The sequence below is a fragment of the Ranitomeya variabilis genome, chromosome 8, assembly GCF_051348905.1.
Source record: "Ranitomeya variabilis isolate aRanVar5 chromosome 8, aRanVar5.hap1, whole genome shotgun sequence".
NCBI lineage: Eukaryota > Metazoa > Chordata > Amphibia > Anura > Dendrobatidae > Ranitomeya > Ranitomeya variabilis.
This window is the reverse complement of record NC_135239.1, coordinates 82080747-82103784: the sequence shown is the minus strand read 5'-3', so window position 1 is coordinate 82103784 and position 23038 is coordinate 82080747. Positions and strand designations below refer to the sequence as shown.

Here is a 23038-nt window from a genome sequence, read left to right as displayed (position 1 = left end):
TAGAGTCCCCAGGCTCTCCAGGTTCTAGCCACCGAACCGGCAGAGTTCTGGGGAAGGGAATAAATGTCATAAATGCCACAACCACCAATGAACAGACAAGACAGGGGAGGGGTAGGCCAGACGAAACCCCCAATAAAGCTCCGCCCACAGCCTGCAGTGACGCTGCTGCTAGGCTTATATCAAACCAACAGACAAGCCGCATATTAAGATTTGATGCCCCCTCATTTGTGCCGCAGCCCAGACCCCAGATTAGGGGTAAATACCAGGCTCCAAATACTGTGGGGACACAGAACAAACTTAAGGTCACGCCACAAATAAAAAATTACCGCTCACAGGCTGCCCCACAACAGGGAGATGACACTCATGATAATCAGGAGGAGGGAGGCTTTACCCCAGAATCCTCATACTCATCCTTTGGCTCTGAGGAAGTGATAAATACGGAAGGACTCCCCACTGAACAGGCAATGGACAATATGCGAAAAGAATTTTGCGACATCATTAATAAAAAAATGGATGAAGGTTTCCTAGCGTTGGATAAATACTTATTCTTCTTTAATGCGCAAAACACAAGATCATCAAGTACGGAGACAGCGTCTGAGTCCTATGTTAGGGACGCACTAACTTCCATTGCCGATAGTCTCGATTCCTCTCCGTCCGGGTCATCCTCAAGGTCATCCCAATGTAGCTATTCTTCATCTGAGAATGACTCGTGCGCTTCCTCTGATTGCTCTTCACATAGTGATATGGAGATCTATCCATCTGAAGGTTTGGACCGTCCCGATTTTGATAATTCACCTCTCCCTCCTGTTTCCACAGCTTTACTAGAGAGTCTACAAAAAGACATTGATTCGCTAAAGTGTAGCCTGGCGAGATTAGAAGATCATAAGCGGAGAAACAATGTAAAAATCAGGGGAGTCCCGGAGTCCATTAAACCTCCCCACCTAAAAAGTTATGTCCTCAAAATGATCTCCAAATTTATACCGGACATCAACGGACCTAATATAATTGAAAACGACTACCGGATTAAAAGACCTGAGTCCCTCCCGCCTGACGTACCAAGAGACATCACCGTCTCCTTCTTCCCAACCTGGGTTAGAGGTAAATTGTTTGACCTTTCCTCCGACAAAAACTTCCTGCTCTCCCCATATGGCCACCTAACGTTCTTCAGGGACCTGTCTAAGGTGACTTTGAAAAAGCGACGTGATTTTGCATCGGTTACGCGGGAGCTCCGGAGGTTCCGTTTTGCTTACTCGTGGTCGCCGTCCTCTACTCTCCTGGTGAAATTCCTGTCCGGAACTGTACACATCACAACCCCCAAAGAGGGTCTATCCTTCCTGAAACAACAGGGTCTAAATCTTTCTGGAACCTACAATAGCCCTACCTGAAATGTAATTCTGTTATATACACAAAGCTACCTATTCTATAGTCATATCTTTCCCAACGGTTAGCTTTAATAATGAGCCAGATCAGTTGTCCTGATTAAGAGACCAAGAACCGAACTTTCCCCCCATCCAGTTTAGGGTCACTCTAGGGTGCTTCCAGACACGACGGGCCTTACTTTTGTAAGTGTACAAAAGAATATAATGTACTTTTACCTTAATTAACTTGCTTTTTTTTTTTACAAGTCTAAAGCCTTGATTAGCTTCAAATAACTACGTAATTTTCGAAAGTATTTATATGTACACGGATACGCCTGTCTTATTTTTCCCATTCCCTGTTGTACAGGGAATTATTTATCCTTCCCCCTTACCTACTTTCCCTCCCCTCTTCCCTTACCTTCATAAATATCTGTAAAACCAATAAAAACATTTGGAAGAAGTGCACCATGACTTTATGGACACACTGTAGATCTGTTTTTGGGAGTTTGTTTTATTCACTTCGGAGCCTCTGCCAATAATGTACAGTACAAAATTGCCAAATTGGGCCTCAAAAGCCCCAGGTACCATCACTCCTGAGCCGTACAGGTAAGGGCTCATACAGACTTGAGTGCGGACCCTAATGCACAGACTGCCCACGGACTCCTGACATGAGCATGACTGCTTCATATAACCCTACGAGGCTGTCCGGCTTGGGTCCGGAGCCAACGGGTAGTCTGCACGGACATCTGCATTAGCCCTAAAAGATTCAATCCACATGCAAGACACTTCTAAACCATGAAACGCAGCTTAGTAGAGAGCAGTGAAGTTCCGGTGCTGGACATGAGATAACGGCCACCGGAATGGTGTCTTGTCTAGAAAAACTGCAATGTTCTCTCTGCAGCATCCACTCTGGGGAGAAAAAAAGTTACAGCACAATAAGTGATGAGCTGAACGTCGCTCCCCTCCCTCTAAACCACTATGTGTGCGCAAATAAAAGATTACAACCACAGAGTATGTCGTGACTGTGTGTTTATGGGGGGGGGGGTTCTTTGGTTCACTTTGAGACCCTCATACTTGGAATTGGAGAAATGTCCCAGAAGTCCGATCCCAGGATCAACCATTTACCTGTCCACAGGTAGCTGTCACCAGGTTTTTTCTTACCCCATTTGGGAGCAGCATGATGTAGGGGCAAAGACCCAGATTCCAGCCATGGGTAACTTACTGGACTGCTTGCTGTTATTTTGATAAAATAAGTGTTTTTCACTGCTGCAGATCTAGCAGTTCTCTTCTGCATGAAGGGCTCTGTATAACCTCACCCACACCACTGAGTGGCAGTTTTCTGCCTATACACAGCGTACACTGAAAGCTGCCAATCTGTGGTGGGGACGCGGTTATACAGAGCGCACAAATATAGTGGACTACATAATGGCTGTCAGTAGAGGAGCGTATAACCAGACCTGTCCATCCACTGCCATTTTGAGAGCAGGAGAGCTGTACAGTGTGATGAAGGTGCACTAGCAAGTGCAGGAGAAGAACCTGTAATACCTGCAGATTATGAAGGCCTCATTTAGATGCCTTGTTTTTCATCTACTTGTGTACTCAGTATTTTCCATAGGACATGTGCCTCCAAAATCCCCCATACAAGTCTAGGCGTGTGAAGTTTGCGGTCTATGATGGACACTGCCATGGATAGGAGAAACCTTGCAATTTATTTTTACATATATAAAAATCACTGATGAAACAATGATGGTTAAATTTGTCTGTACAAGAAGAATCACCGATATCTTAATGAGGCCTTAGTGACACAATCACATTTCCAACACATTTGCTGTTCACCTTTACCACTGGGGCAGCTTGCGCCGCATAGCCCTGCCGCCGACCGCCGGAGCAGCCTGTGCCACATAGCTCTGCCGCCGACCACAGAAGCAGCCTACACCTTATAGCCCTGCCACCGAAGCAGCCTACACCTTATAGCCCTGCCACCGAAGCAGCCTACACCCTATAGCCCTGCCGCTGGAGCAGTCTGCGCCGCATAGCCCTGCTGCTGACCCCCGAAGCAGCCTGTGCCGCATAGCCCTGCCGCCGACCGCCGGAGCAGCCTGTGCCACATAGCTCTGCCGCCGACCACAGAAGCAGCCTACACCTTGTAGCCCTGCCGCCGAAGCAGTCTGCGCCGCATAGCCCTGTTGCTGACCCCCGGAGCAGCCTGTGCCACATAGCCCTGCCGCCGACCACCGGAGCAGCCTGCGCCGCATAGCCCTGCCACCGGAGCAGCCTGCGCCGCATAGCCCTGCCACCGGAGCAGCCTGCGCCGCATAGCCCTGCCACCGAAGCAGCCTGCGCCGCATAGCCCTGCCGCCGACCACCCTGCATCGCATAACCCTGCCACCGACCACAGGAGCAGCCTAAGCTGCATAGCCCTGCTACCGACCACAGGAGCAGCCTGCTTTGGATCCACAGAATGTCAGTAGGTGCTCATGTCCAATTTAATAATTTTTAGCTTGTAAAGTTTGACATTTTAAGCAGTCCATTTTGGCTAAATACCATTGCCGTTGACCCCCTGGACAGGAGGAGGGATAAAGTGATTGCCAGCACTTCTAGCCGTGCTCATCTCCCAAGAGAGGAAAGAATCGTGCACCAAAATCTGACGCTTTGATCCCTTTACGACAATCATGGAAGGACAGTTGGCGACTTCCACATTGGTAAATCTTCCATATTGTGACAGCCTGTCCTGACCATTCCCAAATTAGTGAATTCAAGGCATCATTAGGGAACCCGTCTGTTGGATACGGTGCTCGTTTACGGTGACCCTTATACCAAGTCCCTAAACTAATACAAAATCTCACACTCTCCATAATAACAATCTGATTACAGAATAAATAGTAGACCATAAATTATAGATATAAATCCCAAAGACTGATTTATTTTGGACATCCGATGGTACAAATATCTAGATCAAATATATTTACGGCAAAGTCGGTGAAGCGTACTCGCACGCCAGTTCCTACTATAAGAAAGGTCATAAAATAAACACATTTAATAACAGCAAATACTATATATAAAAATACTATTGTACAAACCAAATTCAGAATTGCACCATAAATGAAATGTGGCGTTTTCATCAAAATAAGTCATTTTCCTGTATATTCTGGTTAGTGCTTCTCCATTCCTTCCATGAGAAGTCTACACTCACTGTACACGTAACAATTACAACATGGAAGAAACAGAGATCCTTTACCATAAAGCCCCCAAACCCCTAATATCAGTGTAAACATCGGCAAGTCAAGTGGTCAGCACTGGTATACAATATGGACGCCTATGTGGCCCACAGGGCAGATGTAGTGTCATGTACAACATATAGCAGAGGCAACAGAAGACCTGTTCTTGGTCCATTGATCCTCGCTTACCATACAGGGGGTCTTTAACCCTCTCTGGCACAAACACACATTCTGGTTTGGTACTTGGCATGCTACTGGGAATTAATGGATACTTGTGGTTAGAATGGGCTGGAAATGACTACAAGATGGTGTAGAGAATATACTGGCACGCTCTACAAGCACGCATGGATACAGGCCGTATATGATGGCTATGAAGCTTCCGAGTACGTGTAACTGGGTAAGGTTAGATGTACGCTATTAATCTAGCTTTACTGGGAAAGGATCAGGCAGTAAATAGTCATCTGGCCGCATGGAGGCTGGATATGGCCTGGCTGGTATAGTCTTATGATTGTCTGACACCACTACAGTATTGCACTTTCAATGTAGTTTTATAATAATGGAAATGCATGGAATTTGGGATAATTTTTTTTTTTTAAATGCCGAATCCCTGCAGATACAGTGGAGGTTTGTGTAATACATTATGTCCAACCTTCAGCCATAGAATTCCTGAAGGGAAAAATATTCTCCGGCCCATGTCTAGTTTTGATCCAGAACGTAGAGTGTTGTTCACATCTGCATCAGAAGCTCCATGGCAGAAAAAAAAAAGAAAAAACGTGTAAACAATATTTTTTCTTTTTCACGAAAATTGACATATTCCATAATGGAACCTAATGCCCGCCATTGTAAGTTATTGGGTTTTGTTGTGCAATGGATCTAGCATTCTGATGTTTTTCCCTTTGTGATGGAAACCATGAGGCAGATGTGAACAGAGACTTACACTACAAGCCTAATGGTCGAAACTTACACTGCGCTGTTTACTGCTGGAACCCCGGGAGTGTAAGGAAGGGACAATGGGCCTTTTTTTTTTGCTTTTACAGTGCTGACAGCTCTGCTATGCACATGAGTCATAAGACTGGAAAACAAAAAGGAGTTAAATCTTTGGTCAGATCCATTTTTCACCAAAATTTAGCAAAAAAAAGTGAATTTAAATCTGATAAATTTTTTTACAGTAAAATACCTAAAGCTCCACATGCAATTAGCAGACCCCAAACTTTTGGACAGATCAGACGAACACCTCTACTAACGAGGCTTGTGTCCACGTTTTAGGCTTTGCACCCTGTAGCTAATGTTACTGCGGCCATCTGATCGCATCCCTGTATCTCAGCACCCTGTGTGCTCATCGCCCTGTAATCTGGCCTCTACCCATTAGTATGTCATATATAGAAGGGACACAATGTACTGAAGACAAGAGACCATCGCATCTGTGGATCGGACACGGAGCCCACATATTATTAGCAGAAAATGTGACGAAGAGGCGGCCAGTCACAGTCACCGAGGTTTACACCAATTCCAGTGCAAATGCAAATCCAAGATCAGGGCCGATTTGATTGTGGCTGATCAGATCACTGGCCATGTAGATGCTCCCGGATGTTGTGAGGAGCTCACCTCTACCAGGACAACAATGAAGGTTCGTATGCATGGAGGGATGGATAAGGAAACCATCCTCGACCCACGGCAGCACAGCATGCATCTTCATTTGGAAAACTTAAAACCTGTTTATTCTTTCCATAAAAAGTTTGCAAAGTATTGACCAATATACAATAGGCTGGATAATAATATTCCCCACAAGACCTGGGGCTTCTTGTAGATATCTCAACGTTTGATGACAACCTGTTCATATGCTCCTGCGCCAACCCTGCAAAGAAAGCAGAGGAAAAGTGAGAGGACGACAACCGGGGACTTACTCATCTCCTTGTTTAAATATTCTCCCTCTCCGTTTCATTCATAATAAAAGGGCTAATACGGCTCCCCTCACAGATCGGGCCTGTGCTCGACATATGGTAGGTGAGCAGTCACTAATATATGGCCATGATTAAAACAGATCTGTCACCAGGTTTCACAATACAAATGTATTCATTATTAAATATGTATCTTGGGCCTAATGAGGCCGGTGTACTTACTTTGTATGTCCACAGCAGAATGGCTGTTTATGTTCAATCTGTACCAACTTAGCCTGATTGACAACTCTTCAGTGCTTCCCGTGCTGCCAAGATCTCACACCGCTCAGTACAAGCTGCAGCTGGCAGTCAGGCTGGGCAATGGCAGTCAGGCTGGGGGCCTGGCATTGACACTTCAGGACTCATGAGCTCTTACTCTGTAGCTGCACTCAAATGTTCATTATAAAACCAGGATTTTACAGCCATTCTGACATGGATTCTCAACATAAGTACACTAGCCTCACCAGGTCTAAGGTCTATTAAATTTTGTATGCAGTTTGGCCAGTAAAATCTGGTAACAGACGTTCCCTGGGCGACTATCCTACGTGTTTTACACTGCAGCTCTTTAGTTTATATTGCCTGCTTTGTATATACCGTACACATGCTGATAGACGCTAAGCAGAATGTCAGTGAATGGAGAGAGGACCCTGGTTTTAACACAACAACTAAAAATGAAAAGCAGTCAAACCACCAATAAGAGAAATGTTACAGTATGAAGACACTGAAAAAAAAAAAATACTGAAAATACTGCAACAACGGACTTTTCACATGGAGGGGTGGGGGAGGGTGTCCACTTTAAGCAGGTCACGATTTACCTGTTTGGTAAGTGATGACTTCCAAGAGCAGTGCTCCCCCCGGGACCGACAAACAGCCTTAGACCTTCCTCTACAAGACACAAAGACAACTGATCTCAGGGTTCACCTTAACACGTTGGGTACACGGAGGAGCAGAGGTCACGGACGGCAGCCAATTGCTGCATCACGATTTGTGGTCTCGTGCTGATGGCGCAGGCGCAAAATGTGTGACCAGGAGAGATCAGATCCCTTCCTCAGCCGTAAGAAATAGCTCCAACATCACAGCAGAACTATGGCCATAAAGCTATAACCTGGCAATACTGACCTTCTGCACTGGAGTCCAGGGTAAAGTCCTGGCTTTGGAGAATAGTTTCTATCACATCATCGGCATTTACTCGGGTCGCGTCCACTCTTTTTAGCTGAGACTCCACAGAGTCTTGTTTCACTGGGAGCCTGTTACATGCAAGGAGGACATGGAGTGATTAGACACAGCCATTCATTCTGCATTTATCCTGTGACACAGGGCAGCACATCTCATGTATGCACCCAAGATGCCATCGGTAGAAAGTCCTGCCTACGTCCTCACGTGGTTTCTGGGCTCGTGGTTGCATCCATTCTCTACATGGACACGGTGCAGCTTTGTTCTAAATTTTGCATTTATCGCAATGATTTGTCCTCCATGGTTGAGGGGGCTTCTATGGCTAGAACCGCTTTCAATATTTTTCATTTATTGGTATTCGACTAATGAAATATGAACCACAGATACATGTGACATGGACGTCTCGGGGCCATGTCTTATACCGTACCTGCTCAGTCTTTCAGAGGACGACCCCTCTTCTTTAATATCCGGGTTAGACATCGGAGGTTTGTTGCAGTCGTCCTCTATCGGCTCTGGAATACTCCCGATCCCGGTAGATGCGCTGCCCACTGACGTGTTCCTCCGATGGCTCAATTCAGACAAACTGGAAGACCGCGAGTGGCCTGTGCTGTATCCTGAAGAGAAAATTACCAAGTTTGTGATTTCATTTTTTCCATTTACTGTTTCACTCTTTTTATTTTGGGTTCATGATATGATCTATACAACCACGTATTGAGCCGGCCGATCACACGCTCCACACCACACACGTAACGTCCCTCACACGCTCCACATCACACACGTAACGTCCCACATATGCTACGTCCCTCACACGCTCCACATCACACAAGGAACGTCCCTCATATGTTCCACATCACACACGGAACGTCCCTCACACGCTCCACATCACACACTGAACGTCCCTCACACGCTCCACATCACACACTGAACGTCCCTCACACGCTCCACATCACACACTGAACGTCCCTCACACGCTCCACATCACACACGTTACATCCCTCACACCCTCCACATCACACACGTTACGTCCCTCACACCCTCCACATCACACACGTTACGTCCCTCACACCCTCCACATCACACACGTTACGTCCCTCACACCCTCCACATCACACACGTAATGTCCCTCACACCCTCCACATCACACACGTTACATCCCTCACACTCTCCACATCACACACGTTATGTCCCTCACACCCTCCACATCACACACGTTACATCCCTCACACGCTCCACATCACACACTGAACGTCCCTCACACGCTCCACATCACACACTGAACGTCCCTCACACGCTCCACATCACACACTGAACGTCCCTCACACGCTCCACATCACACACGTTACATCCCTCACACCCTCCACATCACACACGTAATGTCCCTCACACCCTCCACATCACACACGTTACATCCCTCACACGCTCCACATCACACACTGAACGTCCCTCACACGCTCCACATCACACACTGAACGTCCCTCACACGCTCCACATCACACACTGAACGTCCCTCACACGCTCCACATCACACACGTTACATCCCTCACACCCTCCACATCACACACGTAATGTCCCTCACACCCTCCACATCACACACGTTATGTCCCTCACACCCTCCACATCACACACGTTATGTCCCTCACACCCTCCACATCACACACGTTACATCCCTCACACCCTCCACATCACACACGTTACATCCCTCACACCCTCCACATCACACACGTTACATCCCTCACACCCTCCACATCACACACGTTATGTCCCTCACACGCTCCACATCACACACGTTACATCCCTCACACCCTCCACATCACACACGTTACATCCCTCACACCCTCCACATCACACACGTTATGTCCCTCACACGCTCCACATCACACACGTAACGTCCCTCACACCCTCCACATCACACACGTTACATCCCTCACACCCTCCACATCACACACGTTATGTCCCTCACACGCTCTGCACCACACACGTAACGTCCTTCACACTTCAGTAGAAGTTAACGGAAAACCTGGACTGCGTGGGTGCACACCTGGGAAGGTCGGAGGTTACGCCAAAGTTGCAATAAGAAGAAAATACAGCGCGTGTATATAGATACGTCTACTGATCACAAACGCACAGCAGGAAACATATTACATTGCTGTGTAATACCCAACTCAAAGTCCCAGGAAACCATAGTTTGTTTTTTTCTCATGCTGCCGGAGCACACTAACCCCATCAGCACTTTGCCACCGCCTTAATGTGCTGGCATCAAGTGAAAATAGCTGCCATCGACAGTCCCCAATGGCAGGAGCTGCCTGGAATAGGGTAGCAGCGTGGAGTCCTAATATATTTATTTTTAAGTACATATTTTTACAAATATATCTTCTACTTCATACTGCATCTTCTCCATCCTATTCTAGGTAGTGCCGGCCATTGGGGCTGTTTGATAGATGCACTCTTCACTCTTGGAACGCCTCTGGATCCCCGCTGGGAGAGGTGCAGTCAGCCCCCGCTGGGAGAGACCCGGTCGGCCCCCGCTGGGAGAGACGCAGTTTTGTTGCAAAAAGTTCTATAAATGTCCCATTCAGATAAATGGAAAGGATTTTCAGTTAAAGAATTTTTTTCAGCAAATTCTGTACTGTTCACCCTTAGGCCGCGTTCACAAGCAGCATTGTTTAATGCAAATTAAAAGCTGTTTTTTACAGTCCCAACAAAAACTAAGAAGATATGAGATTTCGGAAATCTCCCGCAACACACATGTTTTTCCCTCCTGACTGAAATGGAAAACAGCTTAGCTTTTAAATCGGCTGCATGTCAAAAATTTCAGAATTTTTTCACCCGTAAAAGCAGCGAGAAAGTGAAAAAACACTGCAAAAATGCAACTTTATTACCCATATATGCTAGACAAAAACACATGTAATCCACACCCGAAAACAGCATAAAAAACACTGAAAATGGGAGTGTCGAACGCAGCGTCTTTCTTCCCAAGGTAGCAGGTTTTGGCTGCAGAAAGACAGATGCAAAAACACAACGTATGAACCATAGCCATTGAGAGCAATGAAAAAGTGAAAAACCGCAAACTTTTTTGCAGCCTTTTTTTGAAGATTTTGCAGTGAATAAAACGAACCTTATTAAACATGAACTGTTGGCACACATTTAATCTGCATCCAAAATATGTGGCAAAAACGCCTCGAAAAAGCTGCAAAGTGGGCAATCTGGGCGCAGTGTTTTTACTGGTAAGTGAGCAGGTTTTGGCTGCAGAAAAAAAAAAAAAGAAGCAACAACGCTGCGTGTTAATGTTTCCTGTGTTTTGGTTGGATTTTCACTGCTCTATTTTGCACATTGACAATAGTTTCCTGCGAGTTGCAGATTCACTCTCGCAGTTCTGTAAATGACTCTTCTATGATTTGTTATAAATAAGAACAAAGCGCAGTCACAAAGATCAGACAAATCCAATATGTTCAGTGATTTTATTATAAGGAGCTCCCACATCATCTTCTGCAGAGATCACAAAGTTACAGGATTATTTTGCTCGCCAGGTTCTAGTCAAAGTCGTATGTAAAGCAGGGATTATCGGAAAGGTGAACCTGGCACACAACCCTGGATTTACAGTCAGCCATCTACATGACTGCACATAAAACAACATGTCTACGTAACAAGCATGGCACAAGAGGCCTCCGCCGTGCTCCTACTGTACGAGTGTGTGAAGAGCCGTTATCGGACACGTCCTTCATATAACCAGTGGAGCGCAGCTCAGGGTTCTTAATGGCTGTCATCACCTGGAGATAATGAATGGGCAACCACGGCTCGCACAGGAAAGGTAGAAGGCTCCACTCCAACTTTTGCCCTCCGCAGTAAAACAATACAGGACAAGCCATCAATACCGAACATGAGCTGGCACCATGGCTGCGCTATACTGGTACTAACCACCATCATATGGGTGAGGAATAACACATCATTACCAGGATGAATCCCACATAAACTTCCTCCTCTAAGGTATGTTCACATCACACAGGATAAAAGAGGACTCCAATTAAATCTGGGGTGAAATCTACAAAAGTAAGATTTAGATTATCCGCACTCTTACAAGGGTCAAATCTATGTCATCAATCCCATGGTGGGAACCTGAAGAAGCATTGTGATATGCGAAACGGCCGTCATCCATAATACACTCCGCTTCCTCCTCTTCATGTTTTAATGTTCCGAAAATAAAAAGAAGATTGTACGGATGGAGAGTAGCCCTTGTTTCTATCATATTCTCCAGCTTTCCTACCCAAGACGTTTGTGCCATAAATGTGCTAATGGTCTGGGTCCCAGAGATGAGACCTGCATCTATCTCTAGCAGGTGTCTCAGAGCAAGCATGTCGCAGCCATCTTTCAGGCAGGACAGAGGTCGAGAACCTCCATGTTCGGGAGATAAGGGGTAACTACATATTTCAGACATTCATGAAATTTTCAGCAAATATGTGAAATCGAAGATATTAGAGATTCCCCAGGAACAACGACAATTTCATTATTGCTATAAACTGAACAAACTGTAAAAAGGGTAAAACACTGCGGCTCTGTCTGATCCATGGGTACACACATCTCCTTACTTGTACACTCAATGGCACAATGATCCCCATTTACACGAGGAACGGGATCAAGAGGCAAAAAAAGACGAGACCAGCAACAACCAAATTAATGGTACGGACGAGTCACAGTCTCGAGTCCACGTCCACTGCGGAAGTCGCAGAAATCGGAGAGAAGCTGCCACGATACAAAGTCTGGACCGAGCCGAGAGGTCTGGTATCAAAGTGCAGACAATGCTTAAGATACAACAAGAGAATACAGACAAGGGTCCATCCGTGTACAAACATATATATTATATATATTTATTACACACACACATTACACCTGTGTGATTGTATTTCATTTCTTGGGTCATTCCATATCAAGTGATCCAAATATGATTATTTTTTTTACCTGACGTCTTTAGATTTTTTGTTTGTTTTTTTTGTTTTTATGAAGTACAACTTTAGTTAATTACAAATTAAAAGTTTAGAATTTTTTTCTTCATCAGTTAATTTTTTACAGATTTTTAAAGTTTTAAAAAAAGCGCAGATTTTGGCCTGGTATGGCTTTACATTTTTTATCATATCTCGGGCTAGAATTAAGATAAAGAGGTGGGAGAGTCATCATTTTTCTCAGAACGGTACTGGCTTTCATTTGATATGTCACAAGACTATGTTTCTTTATATTTTATTTTGGTGAAATCAAATTAAACATTTTGATGCGCAATTCTGAAAAAAACGTATGTTTTAGAATTGTGAAAACATGCATGTGTGTTACTTGTGTCCTTGTTTATATTTGTACAGGGATTCAACTTGGGACCTATCAAATTTGTATTTTTTTTTAAGCCTTGAATCATGTGATTTTATGTTTGTGTGAGTTTCTTCCCTTTTTCTTTTCAAATTACAACTTATTGCATTCAGCATTTATATGTAACAATAAAGAAACGCAAAAAACAAATACCAAAGTGCCAGAATAAATGCATCTTAATCATCATAACAACTTGCTCAGCATTTTCAACCTGAATGCATTGAACAAGCCAAAAGTAAAAAACGTGATCATATCCTCAAGTGTGATTTTCTAAATACAGTCTGATCCTAATTATATGTTAAAAACAAGATTAAAAGAACCAATATTTCTACCACCTATTTATACATGGAACAATTTTTTTTCTACTATATCACTAAACATGTCATTTATGAAGTGTTTAAGAAGAACAGTCCAGTAGTTAAATCCTCGTACTATAAAATATGAACTAATCAAACAATTAATAGGAGGTTTTTACACTGGCCTGTTATCACCAATGTGTCCCTTCTAGTGGGTGAAATGTCATCTTGTCCATAAGCGCTCACTAGCAATGGCCGTTTCCTTCTGTGTCAGTATGTGCGGCTGTCATGGTGCTCGGCTCCACCTGAGTTATATCTGATTTTTGTTCACTTTTACAATGTCTGATTTTCTTGGATACACAAAGGACGGCGCTGGACCAGAAGGTGCAGAAAAGTCACTTCTACGTCTTCATTTTCACAATCTTTGGAGAGTCCAGTAGCCGTCAGCGCCAATCATATTCACAGGTCACATAGCCAGTTGTGTCATCCATGGCCGATCTTGTGCCGCCTTCTACCACGTCATGGACGTCACTGTCTTTATTTCCACTACATGGGATGACAGTCCGGTATTGCTGAGTCCCTGTGATGGGTTCTGCTTCCTGTAACCGATGTTATAACAAACTCTCCTCCTCTTCGTAGTCCTGGTTCGTACAATACATGAACTGGATGTTAAGAATATTTTTCTCCCTCCATTTGAGGAGTTTCCTGGGTGATAAGATTTGGTGTGAATATGGCCTCTGGAGCTGCCGGCCGGTCATCTGCTCTGCAGTCACCGTCTACCCCTGGTCATTCTCAGGTTGGGCCCTAACAAAGCTTCTCCTCTGTCCTCTCCTGCTTCTAAGCTCTAACGTAATAAAATAATACCGTAATATCTAACAATCTTGGATTATTTGGTAAATCTACACCCCACACTGTTAGACCACAGGCTGAACAGACCTGAAATCAAGATTTTTGAACTGACACCGTTATAGTTTTATTTTTTAAAATATGATCCCATCACGAACCCAGCTTGTATTTTGGTACAGACGTGGCTAGGAGCATAGCAGGCACATGTGCAGTTCTGGAAATTTTTAAATTAAACGTTTTTTTCGGAAATGCGTTTTAAAGATTTGCGCTTGCGTTCGCATAGGTAAAATATTATCAAAGATACTCTTGTGACATATCTGGTGAAAGCATGTACAGTTCTGAGTAGAATGGTGTTTATTTTGTTTCTCTATCTCTTTTCTAGCCTGAGTTATGGGGAGAAATGTAAAGGCAGGCAACACCGAAATTCGCACTTTTTCCGAACTTTGAAAATCAATAAAAAATAAAAAAAAATATCTAGAATTTTTTTTTCTTCACATTTTGCAGTCTCTGACACACTATTACCAAATAACAAAATCTCAAAAGAATTAAAAATATAGTGGTAAAAATCATTGGTTCACTTGACATGGAATGACCCTCTTCTGAATGTTTACACAGGGATTCACAATGTCCTGACAAGTGCAAAGAAAATAGTCAAATATTTGCTCTGCGCCAAAGACAAATATAAGTAAAGAGAAGAACGGATACAATGTAACAAGGAAGAAAGTGAGAGTGGAAACTGCGATACATTCCTGAAACTCCCCGATACCCACCCAATACTTCAGGGGACAGGACTGTGCGCATTCCTCAAGGTTCTCACACAACAAGTATTCTATGAAGACCGTAGCTACAGGCACAGCCATCCACAGCGGAGAGCGGCAGCGGGAACTACACAAATATGTGCGCCGTTCTCAGGTGGGGAAAACAACAAAAGAACTAACAGGCGAGCGAGGCTTCAGCTACGTGTGGCCCGACACACAGTAATGCCATGTTCACATGCAGCTTTATTTCAGAAGATAAAGCCTGCTCTCTTGGCAGTAAAGAAATCGCGATCAAAACACAGATTCTCAGCCAGAAAAGCTGGAGGGCGTTGTGTTTTCTTTCTCACCTAGAATCCGGACGACGTGTTTTTATCCTCAGCTTTTACATACAGTAATTCTGTGAATTCAAGCTAGTTTTCTAACTAACAAAACAATCATATACAGATATAGATAGATGATAGATGACAGTAAGAAATAAGTCAGGGGGATTAGTAATGGGGGGCATCTTATAGACACCACCCCATTACTAATCCTTGGTTTAAGGTCAGCGGACATTACAGAACTGACATCAACACTTGTGTACACACAGCCTTACGCTTCCTAGCTTGGAGCGAATTCCATCAGGATCCACATCAAATAATTTTTTTCCCCACCAAGTGATTTTTTATTTTTTTGTTTCAAACCTCAGAGGGGAAAAAAAAAAAAAAAAGTGCTCAACAACCCCTCATACGGTCACAAAAGTGATTACCTATAGAAAAGAATAGGAAGAGTTCCCAAGAGTTTTGAAGCAATATTTAAGAAAAATGGTCTAAGAAGAATTCAGTGTGAACATAGCCTTGGTGCTCATTCCCAGTTGTGATGAAATTGGACAAATGCAATCAGATTAAAAATCAGATTGCATTCAGACCAATGTTATTCTATTATTGCGTGGTCATCTGTGTTTTTTTTTCCCAGCTGATTTTTTACCAGAATAGAACAGAGATTGATAGATGGATATCTATGTTGTAAAAAAGTGGAACAGCACAATACCATATGGCGGGTGCCCAGGCCTCCTCAGCAACGCATCCAATACTTGCCCCAATCCAGACAAAATCAAAAAGAAAGGCAGCACTCCATAGATTAAAGATGAAAAAAAGTATAATTCAATTTATGGATTATAAAGAATCATGCATATTTTGCACTTTGTACCGTTAAAGATGTATGAATACTGATTGTTAAATAGTGTGTGTGACTAAAGTAAAACTGTTCAATCATTTTCTGTTTTTTTTCTCAAGTCATCACATCGTTCATTAATTGTGATACACAGTATGTTGTGTATTGCATATGTTGTCTTCAATGTAAAGTTCTGTATATTGGCTGCACTATACGCAAAATTAAAAAAAGAACAGCGGAACACTTGAAAAATATTCAGAGTAAAAATGCAGCTTATTCTGGTGCTTCTAAGCACTTGGTTAATGTTCACCAAGGTGATATTACACACTTTGCTTTTTATAGTTTTGAAAAAACCTATAATCCTAGTCGAGGCAGAAAAACAAAAATTACTAACCACACATGAAGCATTCTGGGTTTTAAAATTAGACTCTAAATATCCAAAAGGTATGAATGCGAGGAATGATTTATTTTATATTTATTAAGCTTTTTTGTCTTTTGCGGTGTTCCACCCTGTCACACCTTGTGCATTTGTAATTCAATTATTTGGTTAATTTGGATCGGTCTTCTAATCTAATTCGAACTTTGTTCATTTGGTTTTATTATACCTATGAGTAAAGGTGCTTCTAACACACCAGAAACGCGCCAGGTGTTTTTCCACATTTTTAACATGGCTTGATAAGCCGCAATAAAGTTTTGGAGGTTTATCATACAGGTTGGAGTGCTGATTCCTCTCCTTTTCTATGTATTTGCTGTGCTCACCAGTGGAGCGAGCACCCACCTGTTTTCTTTTGTGACTGGACCCAGCCCAAGGTGGTTTCATTTTTTGGATTACGTTGAAAGCTCCCAGACCATTCTCTCCTGCACAGCTGTCTTACATAGTCACCTTTATAAAAGACTCCTGTCCACAGACTCAATCAGTCAGAGTCTAACCTCTACAACATGGGCAAGACCAAAGAGTGTTATAAGGATGTCAGGGACAAGATCATAGACCTGCACAAAGCTGGGATGGGAAGTAAGACGCTGGGAGAGAAGGAGACAACTGTTAATGCAATAGTAAGAAAATGGAAGAAATACAAACTGACTGTCAATTGACATCAATCTGGGGCACCAGGTAAAATCTCACCACGTGGGGTAGCCTTGATCATGAGGAAAGTGAGGGATCAGTCTAAAACTACATGGGGGAACTTGTTAATGATCTCAAGGCAGCTGGGACTACAGTCACCAAGAAAACCATTGGTAACACATTACGCCGCAAAGGTTTAAAATCCTGCAGTGCCCGCAATGTTCCCCTGCTCAAGAAGGCACATGTGCAGGTCCGTCTGAAGTTTGCCAATGAACACCTGGATGATTCTGTGAGTGATTGGGAGAAGGTGCTGTGGTCAGATGAGGCAAAAATGGAGGTCTTTGCATTAACTCAACTCGCCATGTTTGGAGGAAGAGAAATACTGCCTATGACCCAAAGAACACTGTCCCCACCGTCAAGCATGAAGGTGGAACCATTATGTTTTGGGAATGTTTCTCTGTTAAAGGCACAGAACTACCTCACCAAATCAATGGGAGAATGGATAGAGCCATGGAGCGTAAAATCCTGAGTGACAACCTCCTTCCCTCTGCCAGAACATTAAAAATGGGTCGTGGCTGGGTCTTCCATCAAGACAATGACCCATAACATACAGCCAAGGCAACAAAGGAGGGGCTCAAAAAGAAGCACATTAAGGTCATGGAGTGGCCTAGCCAGTCTCCAAACCTTAATCCCATAGAAAACTTATGGATGGAATTAAAGCTCAGAGTTGCCAAGCGACAGCCTCAAAATCTTAATGATTTAGAGATGATCTGCAAAGAGGAGTGGATCACAATTCCTCCTGACATGTGCGCAAACCTCATCATCAACTACAAAAAACGTCTGACTGCTGTGCTTGCCAACAACGGTTGGTATTAAGTCTTGGTTGCCAGAGGGATCAAATACTTATTTCTCACTGCAAAATGCAAATAAATTTATATAATCTATACAATGATTTTCAGGATTTTATTTTGGATATTCTATCTCTCAATGTTAAAATTAACCTACCCTTAAAATTATAGACTGTTCATGTCTTTGTCAGTGGGCAGCTTACAAAATCAGCAAGGGATCAAATACTTATTTCACCCACTGTATGTATGTATGTATCTACTATATAATTGTCTAAGGGGTACTTCCGTCTTTCTGTCTGTCTGTCACGGATATTCATTGGTCGCGGCCTCTGTCTGTCATGGAATCCAAGTCGCTGATTGGTCTCGCCAGCTGCCTGTCATGGCTGCCGCGACCAATCAGCGACGGCCACAGCCCCTCCCTACTCCCCTGCAGTCAGTGCCCGGCGCCCGCTCCATACTCCCCGCAGTCACCGCTCACACAGGGTTAATGCCAGCGGTAACGGACCGCGTTATGCCGCGGGTAACTCACTCCGTTACCGCCACTATTAACCCTGTGTGACCAAGTTTTTACTATTGATGCTGCCTATGCAGCGTCAACAGTAAAAACATCTAATGTTAAAAATAAGAAAAAAAAAAATCATTATATACTCACCTTCCTCCGCCTTACCCGCTCCTTGCGACGCTCCGGTGACCGCTCCATACAAGTGGCAGGTTCCGGTGGCAAGGATGGTATGCGAGAAGGACCTGCCATGATGTCACGGTCATGTGACCGCGACGTCATCACAGGTCCTGCGCGAGAAGGACCTGCCATGACGTCACGGTCATGTGACCGCGACATCATCACACCCTGGGACCGGAAGCTGCTGCCTGCACCGCACACAGGCGACAGAACTACAAGGGGCCCTCGGAAGGTGAGTATATGTTTATTTTTTAACCTGTGACATACGTGACTGGGCAATATACTACGTCGCTGTGCAATATACTACATGGCTCTGTGCTGTAAACTACATCACTGGGCAATATACTACGTGGCTGGGCAATATACTACGTGGCTGGGCAATATACTACGTGGCTGGGCAATATACTACGTGGCTGGGCAATATACTACATATAAAGGGCAATCAACCAACAGCACTCAGGTAATCACAGTACGCGCTCCAAAGTCCATGAATCCAGCTGGACCAATACTCACAAAATTTGAAAAAGGAGCAGCATCCGTTTCCAGGTGAAAAAATATATAAAAGTCTTTATTCTGCCTAGAATGGCAGAATAAAGACTTTTATATATTTTTTCACCTGGAAACGGATGCTGCTCCTTTTTCAAATTTTGTGGGCAATATACTACGTGACTGGAAATATACTACGTGGCTGGGAAATATACTACGTGGGCTGGGCAATATACTACGTGGGCTGGGCAATATACTACGTGGGCTGGGCAATATACTACGTGGACATGCATATTCTAGAATACCCAATGCGATAGAATCGGGCCACCGTCTAGGGTATAATGTAATATAATATTATGCTATTTCAAACAGAGCTTCTTTTCCTTTAGTTAGCTGTTGATCATCTGGAAGAATCCGATGCATTGGGTCTACATAAACAGCTGCCAAAAGAATGTTATTTTGTAATAGCAGTTCCTCTCTCCGTTTCATTGATGTAGCAATGCCACTTGCAATTAACCCTCCTCTTTGGGACAGGCGAAACATCAGGTTCTTCCACTCCTTTAAGAAAATACCTGGAGTTAAGTCCTCTGCTTGTAATTTTTTAGTCACTGTAAATGGGTGCTCTAGCAATTTTTCCAGCTCAGTCACCTGATTCCACTGACTTTCATTTAGCGTCAGTTGAGGGTTAGCCATTAGCCATGTCTACAAGAAAGGTTTTCAGTTCAACCAAGCGCTGAATCATTACGTAAGTACTGCCCCATCGTGTGGCTTGATCAATAATTGCCCCTTTTCCAGCACGTCTCTTCAAAATTGAGTCAACTTTAGGGGTTCTGGCAATAGTAGCCAATTTTCTCACCTTGCCAATCAGTACAGCAGCATGTCCTTCTTGCAGACTGTCTCTTATAGCCAGCTGTAGCGTATGCACAACACAGCGCATGTGATGAATGAAAGAACGTATTGACACAGTTTCAACAAGATCATCTAAACTATCATGTTGCTGTTCATCTGAAGCAACTTCAGTTTGCTCCTCAGTTACAATACTGTGTTCCTCTATTTCAAACATTTCTGTGTCTGTGGACCCAGAATGTTCTTCTAGCTGCTGGTCACCATCATTACTCTCATTCATTAGCTTAGTAGTAGTTATCATATTTGAAGCATTGTCAGTTACGACAGAAAGAACTTGCTCTTTTTTAAGTTCATAGTCTTGCAGAACCTTTTCCACACCAAGACCTGGAGAAACTCACTGGTGTGATGAGATTTGGTGTCTTTTACTGCCAACGTCTTGGTAACTATTTCATTTTTGTCACAAAAAAAAAAATCGGACATTGATGGCAAAATAGTTCACTCTGACGTGTGCAGGCATCCATTTTAAGAAACAGAAAGCGTCCCTTGAGAGTTTTTTTAAGTTCTTCCTTTTGTTTAAAAGCTTCTTCGATTACTAATTTTCTAATACTCTCTCTCTCTCTCTAGAGAAACACCAAGCTTGTGGGCCATTTCCTCATTCAGACACATAAAAGCTGGTCGTGAAAATAATGAAATAGGCACACTATCCTTTACAACAAGCTCTATGATCTGTTTTTTAAATGTATCTACTGTCATTGTCACAGTAACTTTGTCACTGACAAAATATCTTGCAACTGATGGCTGCAAAGTTCTCTGCTCCTTTGTTTGGCTGGAAGAGCTGGGCACTGGTTCATTGGTTTGGATGCAGTCTTTCTCATCCACTGCTTTCAGGACTTCTGGATGAAAGCACTGTAAATGTCTCTTTAGATTAGAAGCTCTGGTAGGAGCATTTTTATCTTTGCCTGAATATGCACGGATCTTGGCTTCACAGCATTTGTTTTCGTCTGGATCATTTGTCATACACTGACAGACAATGTTTTCTATCTTGAGTGATGGAGAAATGTTCAAATACAGCTGATTTAATGTGACGCTTCTTTGACATTCTCAGGTTTTTAATTCTGCATTCACAATCCAAATGACAATTGTTTTTTCTAAAAACAATTGTACAAAATGATTGCCAGGTCGTACAACTGATATAGTGGTCAGTAATACTGTTATTCCTCATGTACTCACAGTTAACTGATGCAAAGTTTGTTGAAAGGATAATACTTCTTACAGTCTTCCTCTTCTGAGTAGCAGCTGTGAGATGCTTGGAAGACGCACACCTAGTAAACATCTAGTCTAGAGGAGGAGCTTTAGTACTAAGAATTTGCAACACATTTTCACTTTCAGTTTCATACATTGTAAGTAGGGGGGTTGGGGCAGCATGAGGTTAATCAAGTATAAGATTAGATAAGGGCAGTGGAGAACAGTGACACACAAGAAGTAAGAAATGTCTCTATCTCCAGCAGAACTGCTTATCACTGTTGTTCATAGTTTGATAGAACATATATATGTGAGTAACATTTATAAAATTCATATGAAAGTTCAATTATGAAATATTAATACATTTTTTTTTTAAAGCTGGAGTCGGAGTCAGTACATTTCTACCGACTCCGACTCCAACCAAAACTAACTCCGACTCCACAGCCCTGGTCTGATGAGGTGTCTGGGTTTAAGTATGGGATGATAGAAGAGAAGATAGCGCTATACGCGGACGATATACTACTGTTCCTGGCTGATCCGGTAGCTTCCTTGAGGGGTGCCATTGGGCTTATTGAAAGTTTTGTCTCTTTGTCAGGCTGACGATAAATTGGAGTAAGTCAATTTTGTTTAGGGTGGACGATGTGTGGAGGATGGGAGCGAGCTTATGGAGGAAGGGCGACTTAAGGTGGTAAATCAATTTAAATATTTGAGGATATGGATCTCTATGCCAGTCACTGATTACCTGCATAGGAATTTGACTCCGGTTTTGTGAGTTCTTAAGGCAAAGGTGGATGCCTGGATTAAATTGCATTTGTCGGTGGTGGGCCGGGTCAATCTCATCAAAATGATTTTGATGCCTAAAATATTATACGTTTTACACAATGCGCCAATTTGGATGGTACGCGGGATATTTCGGCAGATTAATTCCCTGTTCAGGAGTTCAGTATGGGGGAGACAGCACCCGCGTATCAGATTGGAGACGCTTCAGCAACCTAACCAAGATGGCGGTTTGGCCTTGCCCAACCCTGAAGTATATTGTCTTGCAGCCCAGAGTCAGCATTTAAAGGGCTGGGCGCATGAGGCGTCGTCCAATGCTGTACAACATTTGATGAAAGAGGTGACGAAAAGAAGTCCAGTTATACAGTGCCTGGAAGATGGATCCCTGGGTGCGCTTGGGAAACTCTATCCAACTATATTTCTGATACGAAAGCTGTGGGGCAGATTGAAACAAATTCGGGGGGTTACGGGTCTGACTAAGCTCTCCCCGTTATGGCATAATGATAATTTGTCGGAGTTTGTGACAATGAGGGTTCTACCAGAGTGGCAAGCCAAGGGAATTCACTACGTGTCAGATAATTGAGCAGCGAGAGCTGAAATCCTTTTCCCAAATGCAGTTGGAGTTTGGTCTTGGGTCCTCGGGGGAATACCAGTATGCGCAGGTGAGGCACGCATTTAGAGCTCAAAGCAGGGGCGGCAGCCTTGGAATCAAAGGAGATATTATTTATTTACATAGCACCATTAATTCCATGGAGCTGTACATGAGAGAGGGGTTACATACAGGGTTACAGATAACGTTAACAGTAAACAAATTTACAATGACAGACTGGTACGGAGGAGAGAGGACCCTGTCCTTGCGGACTTACATTCTTTGGGATAATGGGGAAGAGACAGGAGGTCGGTGTGCTGCAGCAGCTCGGGTGGTTGGTGACGTGGCAGCGCGGGCGGTTGGTGAGGCGGTAGAATGGTTATTGCATGCTGTAGGCTTTCCTGAAGAGATGGGTTTTCAG

General features: G+C 43.6%; 1 protein-coding gene across 2 annotated transcripts in view; it reads right to left on the bottom strand.

The window, feature by feature from the left end:
- Positions 1-4252: 4252 nt before the first annotated feature.
- The window catches only part of EEIG2 (EEIG family member 2), a 42733-nt gene continuing 23947 nt past the window's right edge, over positions 4253-23038 (bottom strand). For both annotated transcript variants that reach the window (XM_077276423.1, XM_077276422.1), the window contains exons 9-12: positions 8114-8300; positions 7633-7760; positions 7329-7398; positions 4253-6431 (exon numbers count right to left, since the gene is read on the bottom strand). In XM_077276423.1, coding sequence (XP_077132538.1) covers positions 6389-6431; positions 7329-7398; positions 7633-7760; positions 8114-8300 — 428 coding nt within the window. In that variant the 3' untranslated portion in view covers positions 4253-6388. The remainder of the gene's footprint in view (positions 6432-7328; positions 7399-7632; positions 7761-8113; positions 8301-23038) is intronic.